General features: G+C 41.2%; 1 protein-coding gene across 4 annotated transcripts in view; it reads left to right on the top strand.

Annotated features, from left to right (window-relative positions):
• The window catches only part of arhgap32b (Rho GTPase activating protein 32b), a 162,630-nt gene that overhangs the window by 38,836 nt on the left and 97,959 nt on the right, over nucleotides 1-25,835 (top strand). For 3 of the 4 annotated variants that reach the window (XM_042498778.2, XM_088088925.1, XM_042498779.2), the window contains exons 2-3: nucleotides 6,951-7,239; nucleotides 25,065-25,170. In XM_042498778.2, the coding sequence (XP_042354712.2) occupies nucleotides 7,145-7,239; nucleotides 25,065-25,170 (201 nt within the window). In that variant the 5' untranslated portion in view covers nucleotides 6,951-7,144. The remainder of the gene's footprint in view (nucleotides 1-6,950; nucleotides 7,240-25,064; nucleotides 25,171-25,835) is intronic. The other variant, XM_088088924.1, reaches the window with a different exon arrangement.

The following is a 25,835-nucleotide window of genomic DNA, read 5'->3' on the forward strand; positions in this document are numbered from 1 at the left end:
GCATGTTATCATAATTTGTCTCAGCTGTTTTGTTGCCGCTTCATGTCAAGTTTTTACGTCGCTGTAGATGAATTAAGTCTAGAAATCTCTTTTTTCAATGGTTATTAGGGGTGGGGGTTAATACTGATACAGCATAGTATCCTGCTATTTTGGATAGCAATATTGTATTGATATATGGATGTCAAATCTTGAAATTTTATTATATAAATTATTAATTTTGCAAATGCAAGTGCTTTTTCAGTGTACCGTGTTTTGCTACAATAAAAGTGAGATGAACAAACTAAAACTTTAATTTATCAGAGAAGAGCATATTTTGACAAAGTTGCTCCTTAATTTGGAGTTCCGAACGTTATACATTGCAATGTTTCGCAATACATGTTATCGCAATCAGCATATTGCAACAAGCATAAAATCACAATAGTGTTGTATTTTAACTTAAGCATTGTGATAATATTGTATTGTGGGGTCTCTACAGGTTATGTTAGCTAACTTAGCTAGCAGCTAAAACAACTTCTGAAGAGGAGATTAGTGGTGGAGGATACAATGTGTGATTCCACAGATGCCTACTGGTCATTGAAAACAACTTTGCAACAATAATTGATAATGATAATAATTCAGTTTATTCATCCTTTGTCTTTTATTTTTACCTTTCATTAGTTTTAGCCTTGTTTTGCGTTGTGGAAAAAAGACATTTGTTTTTTAAAATATTGTTACAAGTAACACTTCTAATATAGCCATTATAGGCTGTACCCGACTTAGAATTATGCAAGTCAAATCAGATTTGGCTATTTTAATATGAATATTATACAATTTGTTTTTTTTTCCTTACAAAGTTTTAAATTTTAAAATGGTTCAGCGGTATATTCAGCGGCAGTGCGACAGCTGTATCCACACAACATAGTTAACAGGCTAACTGCGCTAACAACAGGTAGATAATGTGCAACATTTTTTGCCGACACTAGATTTCAAATAAAAATCAGAGACCGTATCCTATTAAGTTACTGTGAGCTGGAAATGTACTACTTTAAAGCAGAAGGTCTCTCCTCTCCTTTTCTGTGCCACTGCCTACACGTCAGTATCTCCCTGTACCAAAGAGTAGCAAAGAGTAGAGAATCACACTCCACAGAAAAAAATGTTTGCTCAGCTTTAAGCAATCTCAGTCAACTGAGGGCCTGCAACTGATGACTGATGTAAATCGTCACAAGATAAATTCACCAAAGGCTGTTAACCCTTTGAAACCTACATCGACATCACTTTCGTCAGACACCCTCACAAGTATTTAAACATTTGAACTCTGGGCAATGAGCAATTTAGTGAGAAATGTTACACATTTTGCACAAAATTAGTAGTCTGGGATTAGGCTACTAATTTAAGTTCCTTATTGCCTTTTCCCAATGTCATGCTAATTATGTCATGTTTTAAAGGGTGCAAATGTATCTCCTCACATATTCCTCCTTTACACAGACCACACACATGCATGCCAGAGGGGTCTTAGTGCAGGTGCAGACATAGTTTGGTGCTCCTAGAGCAGTTTGGGGTTAAGGTGCTTTGCTCAAGGGTACTGTGGCAGAACCTTTCCAGCTGCCAGTCCACACTTTATGTTTGGTATATACTGGGGACTTGAACCGATGACCCTCCTGTTCCTGATCCAAGTCTCCACAAACTGAGCCACTGCCACCCTAAAAGCAAAAGGTGTTAAGCTGCATAAAGCTTAGCTGTTGGCTGTTGTAAACTCCTAATGGCTGCGTGATACACTGTTAAGTAGGACAAGTTTAACGTTTCCTGACTCCAACCTGTGGTAAGACACGCTCCTGGATTGTAATTAGAACTTTGCCATCAGTAAAGCTGCCATCCTGGTGAGAATGAAGGAGGTTTCCTGAGTAGAGACTATTCAGTCTTGCTTTTTAATCTCATATCTCCTCGGAGCTCAGGCTCTGTCCTCGCTCAAGGTCGGCCATTTTATAGCTTTTCTGCTGCATCAGGTATTTGTGGGAAGCTCGGTCTGCTTTGCCCTGCCTGCCTGGCATACACAAACTCACGTCCTCTTTCAACTAATGCACTCACTCCATTTCCTCTACACACAGTAGCAAAAGAAATGTGTGTTTTCACGCCCACAGCATATGCATGCAGGTGTACCACACAATAACACTCACTTAACAACAGATGAATTGAGCTCATGTCCTTCCTATGTGACTTGGGAGCTGTTTGCAGCTGATTTAAGAGCAGGAGTTTACAGTAGCTCAGGACATGAGATGAATTTTAACATCCTGTGTCCACAGCTCAGCCTGCCTTCATGCTCATGTCACACAGCTCATCTGGTTCATCCATAGCAGTCGATATCACCATCACTGCAGCTGTCTGGTCAGCACAGTTCTAGTTTAAATAGATGACGTGGATAAACACATATAGAGCCACAGAAGTTGACAGTTTTTCCACCTGGACTCTCAGGCAGCCAGGTCGTCAGGATGTTCTCATTCCATTTCCGATCATAGGTCAAAACAAGGTGGCACACTGCTTTCTGATTGGTCCAGAGCAAGGCTCATTCATTCATGATTCATACTGTTGCCTCGTTACTTTTAGAACAAAGATCATTTTGAATGAAAAGCGTTTCTTGAAGAAGTATTTCACTTATATGAAGAGATTCCTTATAAAGCCAGGCCGTCTCTGCTGTAGAGAGATGCAAATACTTTTAAAATTGGTGCTACATAACCAGAGAAAAAGGACTGTGGCATTGGCCTTTGCTCAAAAGATAGAAAACGTACAACTACCAGAATGCATCCATTCGATGATGTAATGCGACCTTGTCTATTCAATAGCGGGTGGCCAGATCTTGTTACAGTTCAACGATAACCTAAAACATGCGTCTGAAAACATTTTAGGCAATATATATGCAACTCCGTTTCAGAATGTTTATTTGATCAGCGCTGCTTAGTTTTATCTTTTGATCACCACTTTTTCAGCCTCCATTTCTACTGTGCACTAAGCAGTATGGCACCCATTTCCTGGGCAGAAATTCTTGCCATTATGGAGAGATTGGGCATTAAAATACATTTCTAAAAACATTTTAGGCAAAAAATAGGCAGTGCAGGAACATAATCTTGATTAATATTTGATTAGCACTGCCTAGTTTTACCCTTTTTTTGGATTTTGATATGAGTTTGAGAGAGGCGGGTGTATTTGTTGATCGGCTGCATACTCTTTGTGCATGTTTGGTGACGGCAGGGTTGGCAACATAAACATGTGGAAGTACAGTTTTTAGATTGATCAGCAGCCTGAAAGCCAGCTAAACACTGCTAAATGACGTAAATTATGTCAGGGCTTTGCCAGGGGGGATGCATATCTAGGCACTAGTTAAATGGAAAGCACTTTAGTTTGCAGTTCATCTCCACACCCACCGCCCACAATGTTTTGATACAAAGCTGGTTGAAAATTTTAGGGAAGTATCCCTTTAAAGATGTGAAATGAACATCAGCATTTTAGAGGATTTCCTGTCACAGTAAAAGGAAATGAGTCTTTATTTTAGACTGGATATATTTTATTTATGGTCTCTCTTGTGTATGTATGTCTTTTCCTATTATTATAGACAGGATATAAAGACGTTTTTGTCTAAATAGCGCAGCACAGTGAGCTCTGGGGATTACGTGTGCCCAGCAAGCCTTTGTCAGATGTAGAACCAGCTGCTTCAGTGTGGCCTGTAAGGATCCTCTCCTCCCACGCTTTCTCCTCCTGCGCCTCCTCCCACTTTCCTTCCATCTCTCTCCTCCTGGCGTCATCCTCCTGGGATTACAGCGCATAACCATTGACTGCCACAGAAAAACAGGCTGTGTGGACCTTTCTCTCCCCTTGTTTTATTGGGTCATTCCTGCTGTCATCTATTTTTGTCTGCTGACAACGTCACATTTGGATTTGTTTAGGAGGATGTCATGTGGTGGCTCATATTATAGCACTAGTATAATACCCAAGAGCGCGTTCTCAGCTGTGATTATGGGTCCACTGACGACTCAGTGGGTAGGAGATGAGCACTGTTGATAGTCCCAAACTAACCTTAATCACAGTCTTAAACAACAGTTAGCAACGTATGGACTGTGTGGAAAGTAGTGTGTGTACAAAGAATGATGATGAATCCACAAAAAGTGATGTGGCCTCCTCCTCATGTATTAACAGATTTATACCAGACTCTAGGAGAAAACGTGGTTCTAAGTTGCTGAGTACCTGACTGAGATTTATGTCAGTGGAATCGAATTGGGCAGTACAGTACAAATATTCGATGATTGAGCTTTTTTCCATATTAAGTTTTAAAGTTTGAACGGGATTCAGCTGGACGCTCACTGTGACAGTGACGTTCATATTAAATATTAAACAAGCTAAATGTACTAGTGATGGAACGCAAATGCGCAAACATTTTTTGCCAACATTAGATAGCAAACAAAATCCAGAGACTGTGTTGTACTAAGTTGCTGTGAGCTGTGAATTCACCACTTCTAAGCAAAAGAAAGGAGATAATGTTATCTTACAACCTCACAGTGCTAAGTCTCTCTTGCTCTGTGTCGTTGCCTGCATGGCTACAGCTCTCTGTACCAAAGAGAAGATTGATAGTCAAGAGCACTAACTCCGAAGCAAAATCTTGAGGCCAAAAAAAGAGCCACCCTTCTTAATTGCTGAAACAATACGTTTATCTTCATACAGATGATGGAATCACTAATGAAAAGCAACAATAGAGTGCCCTGGGGATGACATTTTTCTGTAGTAAAGGCCTGTGAGATTTTTCTATTGGATTGGAAACAAACTTTTATGATATTTACACATTTTGTATAGTGAACAAAAATTAAAAGCTAACATTAAGCTATAGACAAACTACTCTACGGCTCTTTGGCTTGGCGGTGCAACCACAACATGGCTGTCTCTTCAGCCTGTGTTAACCACAGACCTTATTTTAGGCATCTAAGGCAAAAGCACATTCAACAAAACTATTGAATTTGAGACAAGGGGCCAGGAGTGTTGAAATGCTAACAGATTTTTGGGTTTTAGGACTTATTCCTGGGGAACTCCTATTTTGATAATTTATTTTTTAAAAGCAAAAAGCAAAAATTCCAAACTTTCGTTGTTCTAGGTTTTCACAAGTGAGTGACACTTTGGGCTTCGAGAAGACAAGACCCCTACCAGAAAGACCAGAGCCAGCTCTGTTTCCTTTAGAAGCTTCAACAGGATGTTCCACACATTCTACCAGTCTGTGGTGGCCAGTGCTGCCCGCAATGCTGCCGTGAGCTGGAGCTGCAGCCTGAGGACAAGTAGAAAAGACCAGATTAATCTGTATGTTCACATGATGTAAGAAAAAGTCAAATTATTGTGTTAGTCTGACTAAAACTGGACTTTTAAAACACATGTGAACATGTTAGTCAAATTTCCTGAAGCTGGACTTCGACACCTAGTTAATGCACTTTGGGTTGATTTACTCTTTCCTGTATGCACCTCAACTGGACCTGAACTGGCCAAAGTGTTCTGCCCATGCTTCATAGTCCCCACGCCAGGCTTTTACCCAGTAGTCTAACAGCGTAAATTCATAGAAGAAAGCCAGGAAAAACAAAAGTCAAGTCAAGTCAATTTTCCTTCCTATACAGCTTTCCTATATGTTTTAAGAAACTTTTTTCTAAGGAAAAGGTTACGAAACAAAATAAGACAAAGGCACCAAGTAAAGGGTAGAGTACGTACAAAATGTACAGCACCAAAAAGGTATCCATGTTGTCACCGTTGGACATGCAACCCATTTGCCGCTTGCTAACTTGTTTGGTATGTGACATAATAGGTCACATACCAAATAGATATGTTCCCTTCCAATAGCAACTAGCTGGAAGGGAACATATCTCCACCTACTGTGGCGGAGTGGGACGTAGTTCCATCAATAAATGGATTCTCCCCCGATGCTTGTATACTGGAACAAGGACAGTAGTCCAATTAATTGGCCTAATGGAGCTGTAACCGTAGCTCCACTTAACTGTGTTTGGAAACGTACTGAGTGATAGGAGAAGTTTAGCTGGGCTCTCTGGAGGAGGTGATGGAGGCGAGGATGCTGTCCAGTAGGTTAGCATCCTGAAAGTCTCCCACCCTGTCCCCAATCTGCAGGTTGAGAAGAGAGGCGCATCAGAGACCTATATCCCTAAAATGTTTCACCAAGCGGTTTAGGAGATTATTCCTGCTGGTGACCATCAACCAGTTACACTCAACACGCTTTGTTGCAGTGTGGACATAGGACATGGACTGGGAGGCCTGAGGCTTACTGGAGTCACTAACTGGACTGACAATCACATACTTATACTGATATATCTTTTTAATCACAGTCATTTTGCATACCTTACTGCAGTTGTATATATGTGCTTAAAAGGACATACTTGTGTTTGACATTTCATTTTACGCTATTGTTTGTACCACGTGGTTCACGTGTGTTCTGCTGCTGTGACATGTAAATTACACCCAGTGTATAAGGAAGTATCTGTCTGTCTGGACTCCTGATTCACTTACAAAAAAACAGCACTGGACTTGTCTATTTTTTATGACACATGTTAGTAAGTCAGTCAATTGCACACAGTACTGTTGTGGATAAGATGGAAGAAAATGCCTTTGAAATGAAACACTGATTGGCTGGAAAGTATTGATCTGACCGTTGATATTTTGGGTTGAAAGAGATGTCAGAGAGTGCAGTCACCACAGGACTTCAGAGGAGCCAGTGTTGGTGTTTGACTGTTAATTCACACTAGAGTGTGTGTGCCAGAATCTCCATGTGTTAACACCAAAGTGAAACCCTGCTTTGCAAAGCTCCATCAGCATGACTTATTTGATCTACAGACTACACACACAATTAACGATTATTTCTCTCCCTGTTCTCTCTCATCCTGCTCCCATGTCAATCTCTCCGTTCATTTTCTCCTCTCCCTTTTCACTTCACTGTTTCACAGTCCTGTCTCCTCTCTCATAATTCCCCACTTTTTCCTCCCGTCATTCTCCCTCTTGCCTCTACATGTGATTTCTTTAATCTCATTCCTATTTCTCCCTCCTGATCTACCTCTTCACATCTTCCTCCTCCCCTCCCTCCCTCCTCCCCTCCCTCTCTGCTTCTCTGGCAGGCTGCTCATTGCAGTGAGTCAGTATCATGGAGGCAGGCAGCGGGGCTGCCGCAGCGGTGGGGAGTGCAGCACTAGGACTGCTGGGAGCCACAGCCACGTCCAGCCATGACATCTTGGACAGGTAAGAGCACGGGATGAGGCGGACACACACCATCAGGAACGGACTGGCCCATTTTCAGTCAGAGTGAGAGAGAAAGCAGAGTGTGTGTTTGTGGAGGACCACACCTCGGGTTGTGGTTTGGTGAGCATGCTAGTTTGTTTATAGTCAGAGTAGGGGGCATGGTGAGAGTATGAATGTGAGTGTACATGTGTATGAATATATATGTGTGTGTGAGCCTATGTTCTTATATGCTTTGTGTGTGTGTGTGTTTGTGTGTGTGTGTGTGTGTCTTCCTCTATCAGTACTCTAACTGTATGTGAGGCAAACACTCAGGTTTTGACAGTTGAAGAATCTGCTTTATGTGTGTAGCAGTGCCAGTGTAGAGTGTGCATGTGCGTGTGCATGTGCCGGAGTGTGTGTTGATGATAGAAGGGGGGTGTTACTTGGCTTCCTCTATGCCTCAAGGAGAAATGACACCAGGGTATGCGCATGCAGGGGAGGAGGGGGAGGCATCGGTAGACGTGCCTGAGTGCTATAGCTGAGCCGATAGGGTGAGTTTGCACAGTCACCACCCCACCCCCTATTTAACCCCCACCCACACCCCGTCAGCCCATAGCAACTGGGCGACAGCCATCACTAACCGTCACCACTGGAAACCCCTCATTCAGATCGCCCTCACTGACGGAGCCAGTCAACTCCAAGAACCGCTGTCTCCACCGAGGGGCCAAATGTATCAGCTTTCAGCTCGTTACGTCATTGCTACAGCTGTACATGCCCGTGCACTGTCATCACACACACACACACACACACACACACACACACCCTCAAGCACGTACATTCACAAAAACCCATTTGGACTAAAACACATGCACGCTTCACAGTGATGTTTTAGCATAAACGTTGCTGTGACATGTGCAGGCAGTAAATGCACACACAACAAACAGTCATTATTCTTTGATGGTAGGGGCTTCTCGCCATGTTTCCCCGTGCACGGCCAGCTCCCACAGCAGCTATCAGGGGCTGCTGAGATGTCTCTTCTCTACATTACATTTGTTACACTCTCTGAGGTATAACTAATCTCGAGCACATCCTGGGGATCTCCTTTGACACATTGTACAATCAGAGATGGAAATGAAGGCTGTGACTCATTTAGTTATTTCCTTACTATTTCTGTTAGTCACCACTCACAGTCAGACTCCTGCAGCTTCGTCTGAAACACACTGAAAAACACAGCTACACACACAACTGTTCCCATGCCACCAGGTAGCCAATGGCTTCTCTCCCTCACATTATTGCTAAGGCAGCACGAGTGGGTTTATTCCCACAGCTGGATTAGTGCTGTGTGTGTGTGTGTGTGTGTGTGTGTGTGTGTGTGTGTGTGTGTGTGTGTGTGTGTGTGTGTGTGTGTGTGTGTGTGTGTGTGTGTGTGTGTGTGTGTGTGTGTGTGTGTGTGTGTGTGCGTGCGTGCGTGCGTGTGCGTGTGCCACTGGCTATATACTTGTGTACATCTGTCTGTTTTTGCAAATGTGTGCTGCTGTATGTTATATTTTTTGGAGGTTGGGGGATTACAGTTACAGCTGCCCAGCCCCTCCACCTGCCCCTCACACACGCCCGCCCCCTCCAGTCCTGAACTGGGTCTAAATCCTGCACCGGGGTTACCATGGCAGCAGCAGCTTAGCATATATTAGACAGCGGTCCAACGTTACTACTGACAGTGAGTGAGTGAAAAGAAGAGAAAGGAGAAAAAAGAAAAGAAGGGCTGAAGAGAGAGGAAGAGGAGAAGGGGACGGTGAAATAGAAAAGGGGAGAGAGATGGTCCTCTGCTAAATAGCTCCGAGATGATGTCATGAACAGAATATGTACGAGGGTGTGTGTGCTCAGTCTGTTGGCCATTGCAGCAGATTATTTCTTTCATCAGAGACGACAGGGAGGGCAGTTGGCCGGGGCTAGTGAATTATAAAAGTTGTCCAGTGAGTGGCAGCGTACAGGGGTGAATCAGAGGACCAGCAGACAGGACTGAGGAGGGCGGATTGGGGACACAAGGCCCCCAGGAGGTGACACAGAGAAAGAAAATGAAAATGCGTTAAAACTGTTTGTGATTCCCTCATCCAGTCAGACAGATGAGCAAGCAGCAGAGGCGTACTCTGCAGGAGGAGGCCTACGCCTGCAACTAAGCACTCATGATTCTGTAGCAAAATAGATCACGAGGCTGCTGGTGTAAGGTACGCAGGCTGTGAGGGGTGGAGCTCTCTGTGTTAAGGCAGTAAGTCTAACATAAGTAATCTGTTGCATTTAGTAAATTAATTGGCAGTACGATCAGCAAGTTGTGCTTTTTCTTACTTTCGGTTTAAGGCATACTTTGTCCATTTTCAGCCAGATCTGTGATGTAGGACTAGCTGTTACTATCCCTTAACTGCACACCTGAAACACGCTGCCAAGACTCAGTGGGAAGGTCAAGATAAGCTGCACGACTAGAAGTTACAGGCTGTACACGAAAGGAAAGAGAGAAAGAGAGGAATCAGAGCCAGGGAGGTATGTCGGTTTGGACTACATCCTCCCCAGCCAGATCGGGCTGTCGCTCTGCCTCCCCTTATCCCCATTCTTGTGAAAAGGGGAAGGAGCAAAGAGGAGTGAGAGTATAAGAATAAAAGAATTATACAAGGGCTTCTTCTGACACACTGGCTTGTTAGGATGTTTAAACTATCTTCAATTTTAGGACACATCATCAGTAGTGGACCCCAGGATGATTAGGTGTTTCGGCCATTATCACTAGACACGCTCACCCAAGGAAGGTCCTGCGGGGGGTTGATCAAGTCCTGGGGTGCGTCCCATAGTCAATTGTGGCTATGCTGTTTTAATATTAGCTTTGTTTGAAAAAAATGTGGGTAGTATGAGTAGATGAACTGTGGTAACCCCCCCGCCCCAGAAAATAACTGGGTGGTGTTTCACTGGCTCTTTGGACTTTTACTAAAACTACAAGTTGTACTTGTACATTTTCATAATGCCTGCCAACCCTGCTGCCACCACCGTGTACACAAATAGTATACAGCCGATCAGGTGACACACCTGCCCCTCTCTGTCTCTAAAACTCTGACTGAAATCTTAAAAAATGCTGATCAAATATTCATCAGCATTATGTTACTGTGCTGCCTTTTTCTCACCTAAAATGTTTACAGAAACATAATAAAATGCCCCGTTTTGCCATAATGGCGAGAGCTTGTGAACAGGAAGTGAGCTCATGCTGCTCCCTGCACAGTGAAAACAGAGGCTAAAAAAAGGGAGATCAAACAGTAAAACTAAGCAGCGTTGCTCAAACATAAACCAAGATTCTGATACTGAGTTGCCTATTCCTCTCCTCAAATGTTTTCAAAAACATGTTTTAGCTCACTGTTGAACTGTCTATCTATCAGGCATGTAGCATTCTGTTCGTTGTAGGTTTTCTACCTTTTGAGTAGTGTCCTTTTCTGCTTTCTCTGGTCACGTTGCACCATTTTCAAAAAGTATTTGTATCTTTCTACTGCAGAGGCCGACTAGTTTTATGTGAGGGTCTTCTTTATATATTTCTGGAGTGCAGATTTTGCTAACAGAGTGGAAAAATGAAAGGTTTCAAAGTCACCACTCTGAACATCAACGCTTTTAAAGGAGGCTAAACATATAGTTGTTTTTGTAGCATCACCAGTTGATAATTTTTGTGTAATTTTGTCTTTATTATAGAGTCAAACAAGGATTTACAATGTTTTCGACAGTGAAGGACAGCTCTTTGTATTCAACAGCAGTGGAATATTAATGTGATTTTAAAGCATATTATAGTTTAGCATGGATGGCTGTTTGCTCTTAACTAGAACACCACAGTGTGTCGGATCAGACAGTTTGGGCAAGCCTACAGGAGTTTCCTCCTGTAGGATGGTACCAGCTCATTCAGTTACTGCAGTAAATATCTGGATGGCAGAATGGAACAGAAACAAGAGATAGACAGTGGATTGCTGTCTTGTCTGCTTTGCCATATGCAGGACAGATAAAGTGCCTCAGTGGAATAGAGCTAAACTGTTGGCCAACTGGAGAGACTTCCAGCCAGTGGACGAGATCCAGAACATGCATAAGGTTGAAATCCCGTGCATTGCCTACTAATCACTTCCTCCCTGTTCTGCCTCTCTCTGTATTTATTGCTGCTTGTTGCTTTCCAAGGTTTTTCCCTTGCAGAGGAAATGAAATGTGTGCAGGGTCCACAATAGATCAGACTTTTTGATTATTTACACAGGACAGGCTGCAATGATGAGTCATATCTTATTTACTTAGACTGTCTCAACTTGTTCTATATTTGGGCTCAATTTGAGGAAAATGTTTAAGCCTTTTTCCTCCAAGCAGTCCAGGTTACTTCAGTTCAGCTCTATGTGTTACACATTGGAACAGTTATTTTTCTGTTTCCATTGTCAAAAATTGTGAATGGTGTCAATAGAACTGCTCTTTTTCGGGCCATTTTTCCATCATCCCTCTGTTGGGGTATTGAGCTCACTGATTTGATACTGAAAGGTGAAGCTAGAAACACTGCAGCCTCAGCAACAGTAGCATGTAACTACTGTTCCTGTGGTGGCAGGTTTACATACAAACATTTGTCAACTACAACTATAAAATGGAAGGATGTTTTTCTGCATTCTCATCTTTACTAGTTTTAGCAACTAAAGACTGAGAGAAGAACATTTAAATTCACTGTGCCGCTCCAACACTACCACCGGCAGCTACCCATAACTTTTAAGGTGAAACGTTTTCTTCTTACTCAGTGCATGAGTCGACATCGTCAATCAATTGCCACACTTTAGATATATGATATGATAACTCAAACTTTGATCATTCCTTTTGTTTTAATTAATTTACTTGCATGATATGCACTTAAGTAACGATGGGATCTTCAAGTGCGTTTAAAATATGTATTTCAGTATCAACCAGATTATGTGAACTGGAAATATTCTTCTGTGTCCTCACTTGGAGAAAAAAAGGCAGTTGAGCATCGTCCCTGTGCACTCCAGTAGCACTTAACCCCTGCTCTGCGTCATTTATTATTGTATAACAAATTTGAAAAAAAACTGTAAAATTCATCCCACTTTAACAGGCGTGGATGATGCTCTCCCCGAGACAAATCCTGACAATAGCTGAAACCAAGGCAAATTTCACCTATTTCAACAAATTGAAGTCGCATAATTGAAGCATCATCCAACCGGTCTGTCATTGGCTGAAATTAATTTCAGAGTGATGCTAATATTTCACTGTAAAGCTGAAAAAGTGCATCCGGTGTATGCACAGGTTATGTCCAGTTCTAAGGGACCTACACAGAAGCTGTTTGTAGGAAAAGCAGCTTGACTTCTATTTGTCCTAGCAATTGTTATTTAAATCGTGATAATTTTGTATCCACAAAACAACTAATAGTTCAGCACTAGCTATTACACTTGTGTCCTTTTGGGGCATTGCTATGCTATGGTGAGTATTTGTCAATGTTTTTAAGAAGGGATCACTTTTTTTAAACATCCATTTATTGATTTTATAAATTTATAGGGCAGTATAATGATTCAGTGAAAAAAAACAGAACAGCCAATGCACAAACAAACAAACAAGAGCAAAAAACAACCACAACAATAAAAAGGAAAAAAAATCTAATCAGGACATTTGTGATAACACAGAGACAAGAAAAAAAACACATACCTTATCACGAGTTGCAGGTTATTGACATATGATATATTGATACAATTAACCTGTTAGACCATTAACCATTCAATTCAATTTTACAATCAGATTAATGAGTTGTTGCCAGATTTTCTGAAAGAGGTTCTCCCTGTTTGACATAGTAAATAGCAAATAGCAAATTCTTTCAGCCACATATCAAATGTCAGTGGGTTTTCAGATTTCCAAAATTGTAGCAGCAATTTTTTCGCTAGCAGTGTGGACAGAAAGATATAAAATAGAATGACCCCCAAAAATTGCAACTTGTGGCACTGAAAGACTTGATGTTAAAGAGTACTGCAATCTTTTGAAATTCCACACATAGAGGTAAAGTATCTTTAAACATTTTTGAATCTAGTGGGAGAGAAATGGAATCTATATACAAATTTGAATTGTATCAAAGCATGCCTAGCATTTATTGAACTGCTGTGAATGTTTTCAATACAAGTTTCTATTCTACATCTGTAATTTCAATACCCAGTTCCTGCTGCCAAGTTTACTGAAATGATTTAGATGAAGAGCTCTGAAAGTGAGAGTGAGACACAGCACCTTTAGTCAATAGTTTAATTGTCAAGAGACTATCCAAGGCCGTGTGATGAGATTTTAAACTGTGCAATGCTACACGAGCCCCTCAAAATCCCACAATTGTAAAAAGTGGAAAACGTGAAGAAGAAAGCTGAAATGTCTGCTGCAGTTGCTGGAAAGAAACAAGATAATTAGTGATTTAGCGATCTCCCAAAGTGGAGTTACCCTTCTTCCTCGGAGTTGTGAAGACCTGGGGCCTCATGTACAAAGAGTGCGTACGTACAAAAACGTGGCGTACGCCCTTTTCCATGCTCATGTTCAGATGTATGAACACATGAAATAACCATGGAAATGTGTGATGCTCCACGGCAACTTCATGGCTGGCATACACATGTTTCTACTGCTTTTGATCCGTTGGCAACACTTAGAGGTGATGCTGAGAAACTGTTAATGTCAAAACAACTACTCCTCTGAGTGATGTGCCCATCAGAGAAACACTGATGACCTTTTAACATATCCACCTGTCGGCAATTAGACGAGTGGATATAAAAGCATGCGCAAAATGGTGCAGAAAATAATGTAACAACAATTACACCTAAAGCTGCGAGGTACCCTGCGCTGTCCATACAGGTGTTGACCACACTGGACCTCCTAGCAACAGGGTCATGCCAGACGGAGCTGGCCGACCGATCGGGACTGCTAGTCGACCCTGAGCCGAGCCATCCCAGCTGTGTAGGACGCAATTATCCGCATGTCAGCCAGGTCTATAAAATTCCTGTTTGTAATCGGAGCTATCGACTGCACACACATTGCTATAAAAGCACCATCACAGGGTGAATATATTTATATTAACAAGAAGCATTTTCATTTAAATCAATTAACAGACAATATGTAATACGCAAATGCAGTTAACAAACATTGTAGCAAGGTGGCGTACATCAACACACGATTCATTCATTCTAACAAGCAGTTTGGTTGGGAACAGGCTACAAGCTGGCACGGTGCGCGATGGGTGGCTTTTCGGTGAATAAATAATTTATTTGTTTAATTGTGTTAATATTAATCCCCCTGACGCGCATTGAGCATGTGTGCCCCCGAATATCATCCTGTCCTCACAGCATATTACTTGTCAGTGGTTCAAGTTAGTAACTTGCTGTTTTTGCTGTTTAAACTACAGATTACGAGCTTTCCAACAAGCCCCTGTTTGTCTCTGTGTGTAAAGTAATTAATTTGTGTATTAACACGTGTGTAAAGTTTGAAATGACTTGATCAGCCTCGACTTTTCCCCGTGCACTGCTGCGTTCATTTACAACAAAAGTGTGTGATTCATGTAAGTGGTGTGTAAAATTAACAAGTGGAAACTGTAGGTCCATTTTGCACATAAAATATGCTTGAGGAGCATCTCCAACTGGCATTCTGAAAAATTCTTCTTCTTCCCAGTTTTAGTCATCGCATATGTTTGTGTTATCTGATGGTGGGAGGGGAATCCTACATGCAGGGCCTGTTTACATTAATCTGCATGTTTAAATGGAGGCATGGAGAGGGAGGAGTCTGGTACTCCTATATGTGCTTGGATTCATGCGTGTGCACAGTTTCATACATGTGGATTTTTTTGTGCAGACAACGTTTTCTGGATTTAAGCGTACACCATGTTTCAGTAGGAAATCCAAGCAAGTCTTTGTACATGAGGCCCCTGGTCCTCCAGACCTGGTCTAAATGCACTGTTAGAAAACAAAGGAGCACCCAGATATGTTTTGGGTGCTTTTAAAGAAGAGAACACTTGATTAAAACTAAATTAGCATTCAGAAGGACATCCTTAGATTGTATGGTATGTAGTATGGTATGTGAAAAACAATTCTAACGTAACAGATTTGACAGAACTGATTCATGAGGGAGGATTTATTTTAGCAGAGTCACACTTTTAATAGCTTCATTCTTCAGACAGCCAATTCGAAAGGAGGGATAAGTTATTGGATACAAAAAACAATCTCAACTAAACCACAACACTGTTTAATCCTTGTGGAGGAGAACATGAGGCACTGCACTCCCCTCAGCCTTTAGTCACCACTCATTGGATATCCCTGTCATCAGACCAGTGCCATGAGATTCTCTGGAGGGTATTATTGGCAGTTCTAAAAGTGGCATGTGTCCATGTGTGTTCAGTCCAGTACAGAAAACATGCTATGCTCTTAAGAGTTGCTCTTATAAACATTGATCACAGCCACCCAAACTGGCAGCACTTGTTGCCTTGCTTTGGCTGCCTTTATTCATTTCTTGCTTCCTAAATAGATTTGTGCTGTTTATTAGGTTGAAACTGTCAACTGTCAGTTGCAAATAAAAGCTTCTAACGTGACTGTCTGTGATCATTTGTGCTTTGAGCTGCCATTCTGGACTCATTCTTTTTCTGCGGCTGTCAGATCAATGATCTGTCACCAGTAATACACACACATTACAAATGCCTTCTCAACCTGGGAATGATAGAAAGGACTTAGGAAGTTTAGTTGCCAATCAGATAAAGGGTGGGGGTGTCTTTGGAGTCATCCTGTCTGCATGTGTTTTGTGGACTTGGAGAAGGTTTAATACTGTGTCTCTTAGGAAGACCTGCTGGAGTAAGGGGCACCAGAGTGCCATTGCTACAAGCCATCCGGGTCCTAATATAACCTGACATAGAGTTGTTTGTGTGTTTTCGGTAAGAAGTCAAGCACGTTGTAATAGGGTTGTCCCTTGTCACAGATTCTGTTTGTGATCTTCACGGACCCGATGTCAAAGTCCCAAGTAGGCAATTTGCAGTCGAGTGTAAAGTGGTCAGAATCAGCACCTCCAAGTCTGAGTTACTGCCCCAAGTGAAGGAGTTCAAGTATCTCAGGGTCTTGTTCATTGGTAAGAGTAAAATGGAGTGTGAGACAGGCTTAACGGTGCAGTCCCAGCAGTATTGCAGGTGTTGTACTGGACCGTTGTGAAAAGAGAGCTGAGCCGGAAGGCAAAGCTTTTGATACCAGTAGGTGTATGCTCCAACCCTCACCAAAGGTCATGAGCTTTGGGTAGTGACCAAAAGAATGAGAGTGAAGATATGAGCAGCTAAAATGAGTTTTGGTTTGGCTGGGCTCGACCTGATCCTGCCTTCCTTTTTTCAAGTTTTATGGGTTCGTCTAAATAGAGTGCTCCAGGGATGAAGTTTTTCTGTGGGACAACGTGGAAGTTAGCTTCGCCCTGGTTCCATTGTCAAAAATTCTGTGTTATTTTTGCATTGGATTTTGGATCGCTCTATGGTAAACAAACAGTTATGATACTTACACTTTTACAGGATAACTTACAGGTTTTACCGCTTTTAGGATTTTTGAAACCTAAATACATCACCAGAAGTGAAAAGCTGTAAACAAAGAGAAACTCATGCACACTGTCCCGCTTACTGCTGACAGATGTCTTGAATGAAAAAAATGACGTTTTGGTATAGCAGACCCCCAGCAGGTATGATGGCAGCATCAGAACTTTTCTACATACTATATGCAAACAATAAGACTACCTTAATCTTTTCATCATCCAGTCAGAGGATTGCTGAGACTGATGATCACCTGAAACTGTTTTCCATCATCAGCCAGACAATAGAGTTAAATATATATATATTTTTTTACAACAAATCACAATAAACATTAAATATAATTACATGTAGCCTTACATACCCCGCAAGTCAAAAAGTAATAAGTATAATTATTTATCATCATAAACATCATCAGACAATAAATACCTGAAATGAACTGCTCCTTTTATTCACATGCTTATGTCTTTTAACCATCTGAGTTTAGTTGGTTGCTTGTGCGTTTGTGAATCGCCTGCGTGTTCTGCTGCCAGGTTAAAGAACGAAGACTGGCCTTACTGTTCCCCTGATCCAATCCCCGTCACTCGGTCAGCAAACTCTAACAACTTATTGTTGTTCATTAGCTGTTTATTTGTAGACACTAAACATGCGGACAGTAACTTAAATAAAACTTCATTGGGAAACAGGAAACGCCACAGTAAATTTAAGTCATCGCACTCAGAAAACATCTTTCATCAACTCTGGTTCTGCATCTGGTCTCCTCTTAAACATTTCAGCACGCCCCCTTTCACACTAACACCAGCGCTGCTTTTGAAAAACGTTTTGCTTAGGAAGGTCCCTAATTAAGTGAAATGACCCGGATGTACCTAAGAGGCTGCCATGATAATGACTTTGAATTCTGTCAGTACTGAGGACAGAGGCTTAGTTCTTCATTTATCATCTCCTCTAGCATAGGATACACTGGACCATGCTTTATCAAAGGTTTACTTTATGTTAAGTTTCACTTTTATGGCTTGCAGCATATATCACTTTTATATTTGAATTCAAACCTTTTTAAAGAAGTCATGTTTTTTTTGGATTGTCTTTGTTTATATAGCAGCGTGCATGAAACAACATGGTAAAAATGCACAGGGCAAAGTAATTAAGACTAATAACAATAATAGTAATAATAATGATAGTTATAATAGCATCACCAACAACAATAATAGTAATAATAATAGTATAAAAACCAATACAATAAAGATGTAATCCATCTCTTGGTACACTGCAGTTTCATTACAGCAGACACATATCAGTCACATCTGTTATGGCATAATTACACAACCTAGAACAGTCACATTCCTGATTAATTCTCCTTCTCATCTTTCCTTGACCTCATGACGTTTTCCATCAAGGTCAATGAAAAGTGGTTAGGAAAGGAGCTTATTTGGGCTATTCAACTGCAGCCCAGCTGTGTGATCAGGTAGGCATGCCAACCCCTTAGTCCAAGAGCCACGCAGAACAGCAGTATATGTGTATATATGTATATGTATAAGTGTTTGTATACTATCAACAACGGGATAACAACCACTCCAAGGGACCAAGCAATAGACCGTTGAAAAGAACAAAGCAAAATAGCTTGGACGAGTTGGGGAAGAGAGACTCGCTGTAGGAAACTGAACAGCTAGTGAGGCTATGTCCGGAGGTAAAAATGCTGCGGTGGAGCTTTTTCCTTTGACAGAGATCAAGTTGCTGCTGGTGACTCTGCTCCAAAGCATCTTAGAGCAGAGCTTCTGTGTCAGTAGTATGGCAGCTAGTGTATCTTGCCCACCATCAGACCTGTTGTTCTGTGAGGGAAAAGTCCTGTGCTTAACCTGCTGCAGCAATAGTGCTGAAATATTTGTGCATCAAACCCGCATGATTTCTGTTTGAGGTTGAACATATGTTGAGTCAGGCATTCAGTGGCGAGGCAGCCTAATAGCAGAGACACAACAGAGTGGTGGCTGAGGAGAGATGCACAGTTTTATGGCTTTCATTTTCTTAGCAAAACAGAGCTGCTGCTGCTTTTATGCACCAAAATTGAGAGGTTGTTGAAGATGTCTGAAAAGAGCTCAGATTGAAGCATTTGTTTTAAAAGAAAGGTTCTCTCTGTTGTTTCTTCCAGAGTTAGAGAGAGAAACATTCAACTCAGCAGGAGCTTAGGAAGTCTGAGGGAATTCTTTCTGCCTCCTCCTCCGTCAGTTTCTCCTCTTATCTGGTGTTTCTAAAAGTGGAGAGGGTAGGCGTAAAGCAGGCACCAGTGCTGCGTGACACGAGGTTAAAGCTAGGTTTTCTGGCTGCGGGGTTATGAAGTGTTTGGAGCAGGTGCTGGAAGGAGCAGTTCCTTTCTCCTCACATGCTTCCTCACCAAGGAATGCTGGGAATGCTGGGAGTGCACCGCACTTGTGAACACAGAAGGTGATACTTGGTGGGTAAATACCCTGTTGAAGCGCAGCCTTTATCTGTGGCGACTGAAAGTGCTTCACACTGTCTCAGCAGTTCCCAAGCGTTCCCTGGTAAGTGGTGCTTAAAGCATGTCATCAGGGTCACTGTGGTCGTGAGATGTCAGTCAGTGGACAGAAATTCTGGAAGACTTCAAGTTTTTTCTTTTCACTTGCCAAAAAATAATGATTCTACATGGCTAGAGATGATGGTTTGCTTACCCTGTGGAATAAACATAACAATACATAACAATATGCAGTGTTTCCCCTAGATTTTTTTTCATGCCCGGTGGTACACACTGAAAACACTTAACAGAGGCTATGCCTGGAAGGACTTACTCGTGTGGTTGGCTTCAGTCTGATGGCACAGGGCATCAGCAAGTTTGCATTCAAATTTTTGTTCACTGTATATTAAAACTTAAAACAAAGTGAACACAGCAAGGAGAGGATGTCTGAATAACCGTAAATTAAAGAAATAGAAGTACATCATGAGCAAAGTGTGCAGAATTCACTGCTGCTCTTCTTTTCTTGGCTTTGAGAAATTTCACCACAGCATCATTCTCCTTTCTGATCTTCATGTTTGCTACCCGGCTCAGTTGAGAAAAAAAGTGAATAAATTGGGCTTTGTTTCACACAGTTTTTTCTTTTTGGATGGAGGCACTTAGGTCATTTAGCTGACCTATGACCTCCTTTGCCTTTTTGCTGCTGCGGAAATTTAAACCTGCAATCCCGTATTCTGGTAGTGAGAGTAAAAACAACATTGTCGACCCATGTATACGTCCTTAGGTTAGAGCTTGCCATAGTCAATTTAGTAAAGCAAAATGATCTGCACAGGATGTTTTATTTTGAATATTGAGACGATTCACTGCCTTGTGTCTGTAACTTCATGCCTGACTTGCTTTGCAGCTTGAAGCAGAGAGCCTCCCCCCTCTGTCTGTGATTGCCACGCTAAAACAGTGGATAAAATATTTTTTGCGTAACACAACTGACTCAAAATGACTCAGTTCTCTATCAGAGTTTAATCCATGCACTTTGGAAAGTCTAGAGATGCCTCACCATTATATTAATTTATCCACAGTTAAGTTAGCAGAGCCCTAAGCAGGAGGCATGACCCGCCCTTCTCTGTGTCTGATTGGCTGCCTAACATTCTTACCCTTAACCTAACCAATTGTAAACCCTTACGGCTTCAGCGACCTGGACGGCAGTCAGAGAGCACAGGGGAGATTTGTTTACTGCCATAGCCGAAGTAACTTCGGGGTTCCCTTCCTTCACTTGAACCAGCAGCTGGAAAGCAACTCACCAAGCTCCACTTGGTCTTGAGAAACAGCAGAATTTATTTACTGAAAACTGTAACTTACACTGCACATTTACTGCTAAGCTAACCACTTTACTGCTCAGTGAAGGCCTGTTTCTCTGCTCTGCTCTGTATATTCTGATGCATTCACTGACACTCGAATCACCCGCTTGCTCGCTTTCGTTTGACCACTCACACCATACGCTTACACATACACACATTGCCTGGTCTGTAAAGGAGCCACACCACTCTTACAACACAATCTAACTACTGAAGGCACAAAGCACTGGCCAATCAGAGGCTGAATAGGGTGGGTCATGACTTCTAACTCCTAAGGTGAAAAAATACAGTGTACTTTGGCGTCCTACATAAACCTTGCAAATGTTTAGGCCTGGTGGGGGGTCTCAGCCTGGTGGTGCACCAAGCCTGAAACACTGAATATGGAATTATATGTGTGCCTCAATGCCGTGTGTATGGTGGAACACTTGGAACACACATTAAATAATATTTTGCAATCAAATCAAATATGTTTTACATAAAAATGATTGCAGAGTAATTTATTAATTTCTGTGCTACTATATCATCCTATTTGCTATTATTCACAAAACTTAAAACATCTCCCATTCAGTTTACTCATTTGCCCTCTACATTTTTCTGCTCTGTGTGCGGTGAAACCCTTGGACATTTGCTCACAGTGGGCCTCCAGTGACCCCACTGTGAGCATAAACAGTCCAAAGATAAGTGTATGGTCAAAGTGCAAACTTTCTAAAGTCACCATCAACACTACAAGTTTGACACTCTGAGGATTTTTCAATATTTTTTTTTGATTTCAGTTTATCAATATTAACAGGAAAACCACTGCGGGTGCTTCCCTGTTGTAGCATGTAGTTTGCTCTAACTTAGTTTTCCCCTGACCTCTGCTTGTGTCAGCTACAGTCAAGGTGATGTTAATGACCTTTTGGGTCCCAAAGCTGTGAATGTCTGCACCATTTCCAAAGAATCTCAGTGATCTTTTTCAGCCTCACTGCTTTAATGAGCTCCACCGGGAGTCAGGCTGTATACACAGTGTGTATGTTCACTACCTTGTTCAGGATTTGGTGCAGTTGGCAGGAATACAATCATTTCAGAGTGATGGGATGGTATTTGTGAGCAGTGTGTTCCCTTTTAATGGGCTCTGAGTTCATTATTGTGTTTACTGTCATTCTTTAATTTAGGATTCATTCAGCAAAAGGTTTAGGGTCTGCCTTTGTAATTCCTAATTCAAACAATAATGGGGTTTTATTTTTGTGTATCTTAATTCCCCCTGAGCAAGTCAGTTCCATTGTTGGAATAATAAAGTTTCATTTGAACTTAGGGCTTGAAGTAAATTAAATATGGTGTTATTGAAATTGCAACAATACTGTAGGGCTGATGATCATTGCTTTCATAAGATATTTACACAATGAGATTTGTGATAAGTAATGATCAATAATGTTGATATAATGACTAAGTGGGTAAAGGCAAATGATAGAACAGCTAGAACAACCTGTTCAGAAAATTACATCCAGCCTTCAAAACCAGAAAAAGGTAACACTAATGACATTAAGATAAACATAATCTAAGATGATATCTAGGATTTCAAAGTAATATTGATACACTGCTCAGCCCTACTTGAATATAAAGTGTCTAAAGTTATTTTACTCTTTGAGAACTGTGTTATAAACATTCTGTTCACTTCGTTGAAAATGCTGGAATATTAATCGCAACAAAAGGAAACACTGGGAGAAAGCTTTTTCAATCTTTAAAGAGATATATAAAAGAGAAACTTCCCTCCATCTAACCAGTGCATAGGTATCCCTCCTCCCCTACAGCAAATATACAAACTACAGGCTGTACTTTTGCATTTTTGTATTGACCCCCAACCATCCCACCACTGTGGACTTAAAGAGTAGGGAAGTTGATCAAGCGACACACCTGTCCCTCTACCTGTCTCTCAAACTCGAAACAAAATCCAACCAAATGGTAAAACAAGGCAGTGCTGATTAGAAATGAATCAAGATTATGTAACTGCACTGCCTGTTTCTCTCCTAAAATGTCTTCAAAAACATAATTTAACGGCCTCTTCAGCTGTAATAGTGAGAGTTTGCGAACAGGAATTCGGTGCCATACTACTTCCTGCACGGTTAAATCAGAGGCCAGAAAAACTGGGATCAAAAAGTAAAACTAAGCAGCGCTTGTTAGATATAAACCAATTGTTATTTTAATGAATTATATATTTCTTGCCTCCAATGTTTTCAGAAAGTTTCAGATAGTTACTGGTTAGTGATTATCTGCATCGCATAAGTAAAATTAACGAAAACTGACATCCGTAATCTAGTCAAATATTACTACACTGATATATTGCTCAGCCCTACTTGAACATCTGAGAGTCAGTTGTTTTTACTCTTTGAGAACAGCTTTATTAATATTCTGTTCACTTAACTGAAAAAATTGGTGGAAAAATCTTTTTGTGTCTGTAAGTCCTGCTTTGAAACTGTACACAGTATTACTCAAGGTAGTTGAGCTGAGAAAATTGCTACAGTGCAACTGAATGATGAAGATTAGTGGGAGAGGGAGGTCGAAGAATTGCTTATTACTAAACTTTACTTCCCTGCATCTTGACTCAGAGTCCCGGCCCTTACTTCCAATTATCTCAGTGCAGAGACATAGTTTCAGCAATTGTTAGATGCCCATCATCTAGCAGCTGCTACAGGTGCTCCCATCCTCCACAAAACACAGAGATTCCACTTTCTTTCAATTCCTTCTGTTTTCTCCTAAGGTTTATTAGACTCATGTAGACGTAGCATCACTGCTGCATCCAGGACAATGGCTGTGTGTGTGTGCGTGTGTGTGTGTGTGTGTGTGTGTGTGTGTGTGTGTGTGTGTACAGTGTATGTACACTGTGTGTGTACCTCTCTTGTCAATTTGTGAAATGCTGCCATGGTAATCTGTTTCATTCCTCTCCCTGCTTCTCTCAGCCTCTCTGGAAACAGTGGCAAGCTTTGAAGTTGATGAGAAGTCTGTGGAGAGAGATTTTTTTCATCAACTTCAAGTTGTTCTATCATGGCAATGCTAATTCAAATATACCGTCACGTCATCAAATCTTCAAATGCTCTGTTCTGTTTGCTTACCTTTATTGCTATCTGCCTGCTGACCACCTTAGATTGAAAATGTTCTGAGCTGGAACCTGCAGCTTTCCATCTTGCTCTGACGTCAACCTAAATATAGCAGAACAATTAACACATTAATTAAAATAAAATTAATCAGCAATTATTATTTGATCATGGATTAGTTGTTTGAATAATAATATTATAAATTATATCTCTCTGAGTTTTGGGCTGTCAATTGGACAGGGGCTTTATAAATTGTCCTTTTTTATTTACAGCATTCAAAGCGTCTACTGATATTTTCCAATTTAGCTTTGGCTGTCTGCTGTCATATTTTCATGAAATTGAATAATTTGATTTAATGGGTTAGTCTTATATAAATATAAATACATAAATACACACATATTTATGTATTTATATTTATATAAGACTAACCCATTAGTCATACACACACACACACACACACACACACACACACACACACACACACACACACACATAAAATATTCATTAATTTCCAGAATTTTAACCCTTTAAATGCCAGGTTTTTGTCATGATGCCTCTATGTCTTGAGATGTAAATAATAATAATAATAATAATAATTCAACAGACTATGTGCAAAGGAGATTTTTTGAATGATCACAGCCTGAGATATGTCAGTGATTTGTAACAACATTGATTGTGACAGTGCCCCTAGTGGAATTAGCACGTATTTTCTCTGTATGCCAAATATGGTAAAAATGACATCATTGTGTGGAAAATAGTAAAAATGATTGGCCAGATTGACACCCAAAAATTAAACAATGCCTGTTTTTATGCTTTGATGGCTGTGGGATCAAAAATGTCAGTTTGAATGGGTCTCAAAGGAGCATTTTTTGCACTGAACAGTCTGAATGTAATTTTTTAGTTTCCACAGTGTATTTTAGACTTATTGTAGGAGCTGAGCTGGAAATTCCAAAATCAAACAAAAATACACAATCTTGCCAAAGTTTCTGCCATATGCATGAACATAGCCAAAATGATCAAAAAAATGAAGAATTAATAACTTCTAAAATTTGCCAAACTGTCTGTAACGGTTAAGCACAATGAACAGAAAAAAAAGAAGTACAACAGCATTGTAATGTTGTTGTAGTATATGAATATCATTGTTATGACTGAAGCTTTAAATTTTTGAACACTTCGGCACAGCCCGAGATTGAACAGAACAAGCAAAAGACAATTTCCATGTCTTTTTTTCTCATTGCCTAATCAACAAGATAATCATGAGATCAATCACTAATGAATTGTTAGTTACCTCCCTGAAGCTAAGTATCATCTGGGTGAAATTAAATTTAGTTCTAAGTTGTGTGTGTGTGTGTGTGTGTGTGTGTGTGTGTGTGTGTGTGTGTGTGTGTGTGTGTGTGTACTGGCTGCAGGGGCCTGAGGCCTGGACGTCACCTGGAAGACGACGATATTGTGCCTGAACTGGCTAACATCCATCCAAGAGAGAGACCTGACTGGGAGGAGACCATCAGTGCCATGGTGAGACACATGCACACGCATACTCAAAACACACACGCGAACATGTGACGGTTCTGTTTTGAATACATACAGTATTCATCAGTGTCCTGCTTTCACGGCGGGTCATCTTCAGCTCACTGAGCATCCTTCCAGTGGTGACACCACACGCTCCTGATCAGCCTGTTTGCTGCCTGTCACAGTCTTATCAGTCTGTGTTTAACCCAGTGGATTGATTGGTTGTGTCTTTCTCTCCTGTGTCTCCTCTGTTCCTGAAACACTATCACACATCCCTAATTAATGCAGATGACTGCTGGCATCCTGCAGATACCTCACTCTTCACTCTTTGCACAGACAGTCATCTACCTGTCTGTGTACTTGTGTGTCATGTTTATTTGAGCCCTTCTCTCCACGCTGGATTCCATTCACCACATAGCATCATTCATTATTTCCTTCCCTCCCATCTTTTGGGTCTTGCTTCTTGCATCAACAGCACGGTGAAAATGAGGCCGTCTCCATGGTAACGTGCCGAGCCACCCGTGGTCGGCGCGTGGTTGGAGCCCTAACGCAAGTGCTCACTTCGATCGGGCAACAGTGAGAGAGAGAGAGAGAAACAACAATCTCACCAGGCTAATGAATATTGATCTCAGAGGCGGGGCTTTTAATACTGCATGTCTGCTATTCTTTGT

The sequence above is a fragment of the Plectropomus leopardus genome, chromosome 15, assembly GCF_026936395.1.
Source record: "Plectropomus leopardus strain MGB_pleo_1.0 chromosome 15, ASM2693639v1, whole genome shotgun sequence".
Classification (NCBI taxonomy): Eukaryota; Metazoa; Chordata; class Actinopteri; order Perciformes; family Serranidae; genus Plectropomus; species Plectropomus leopardus.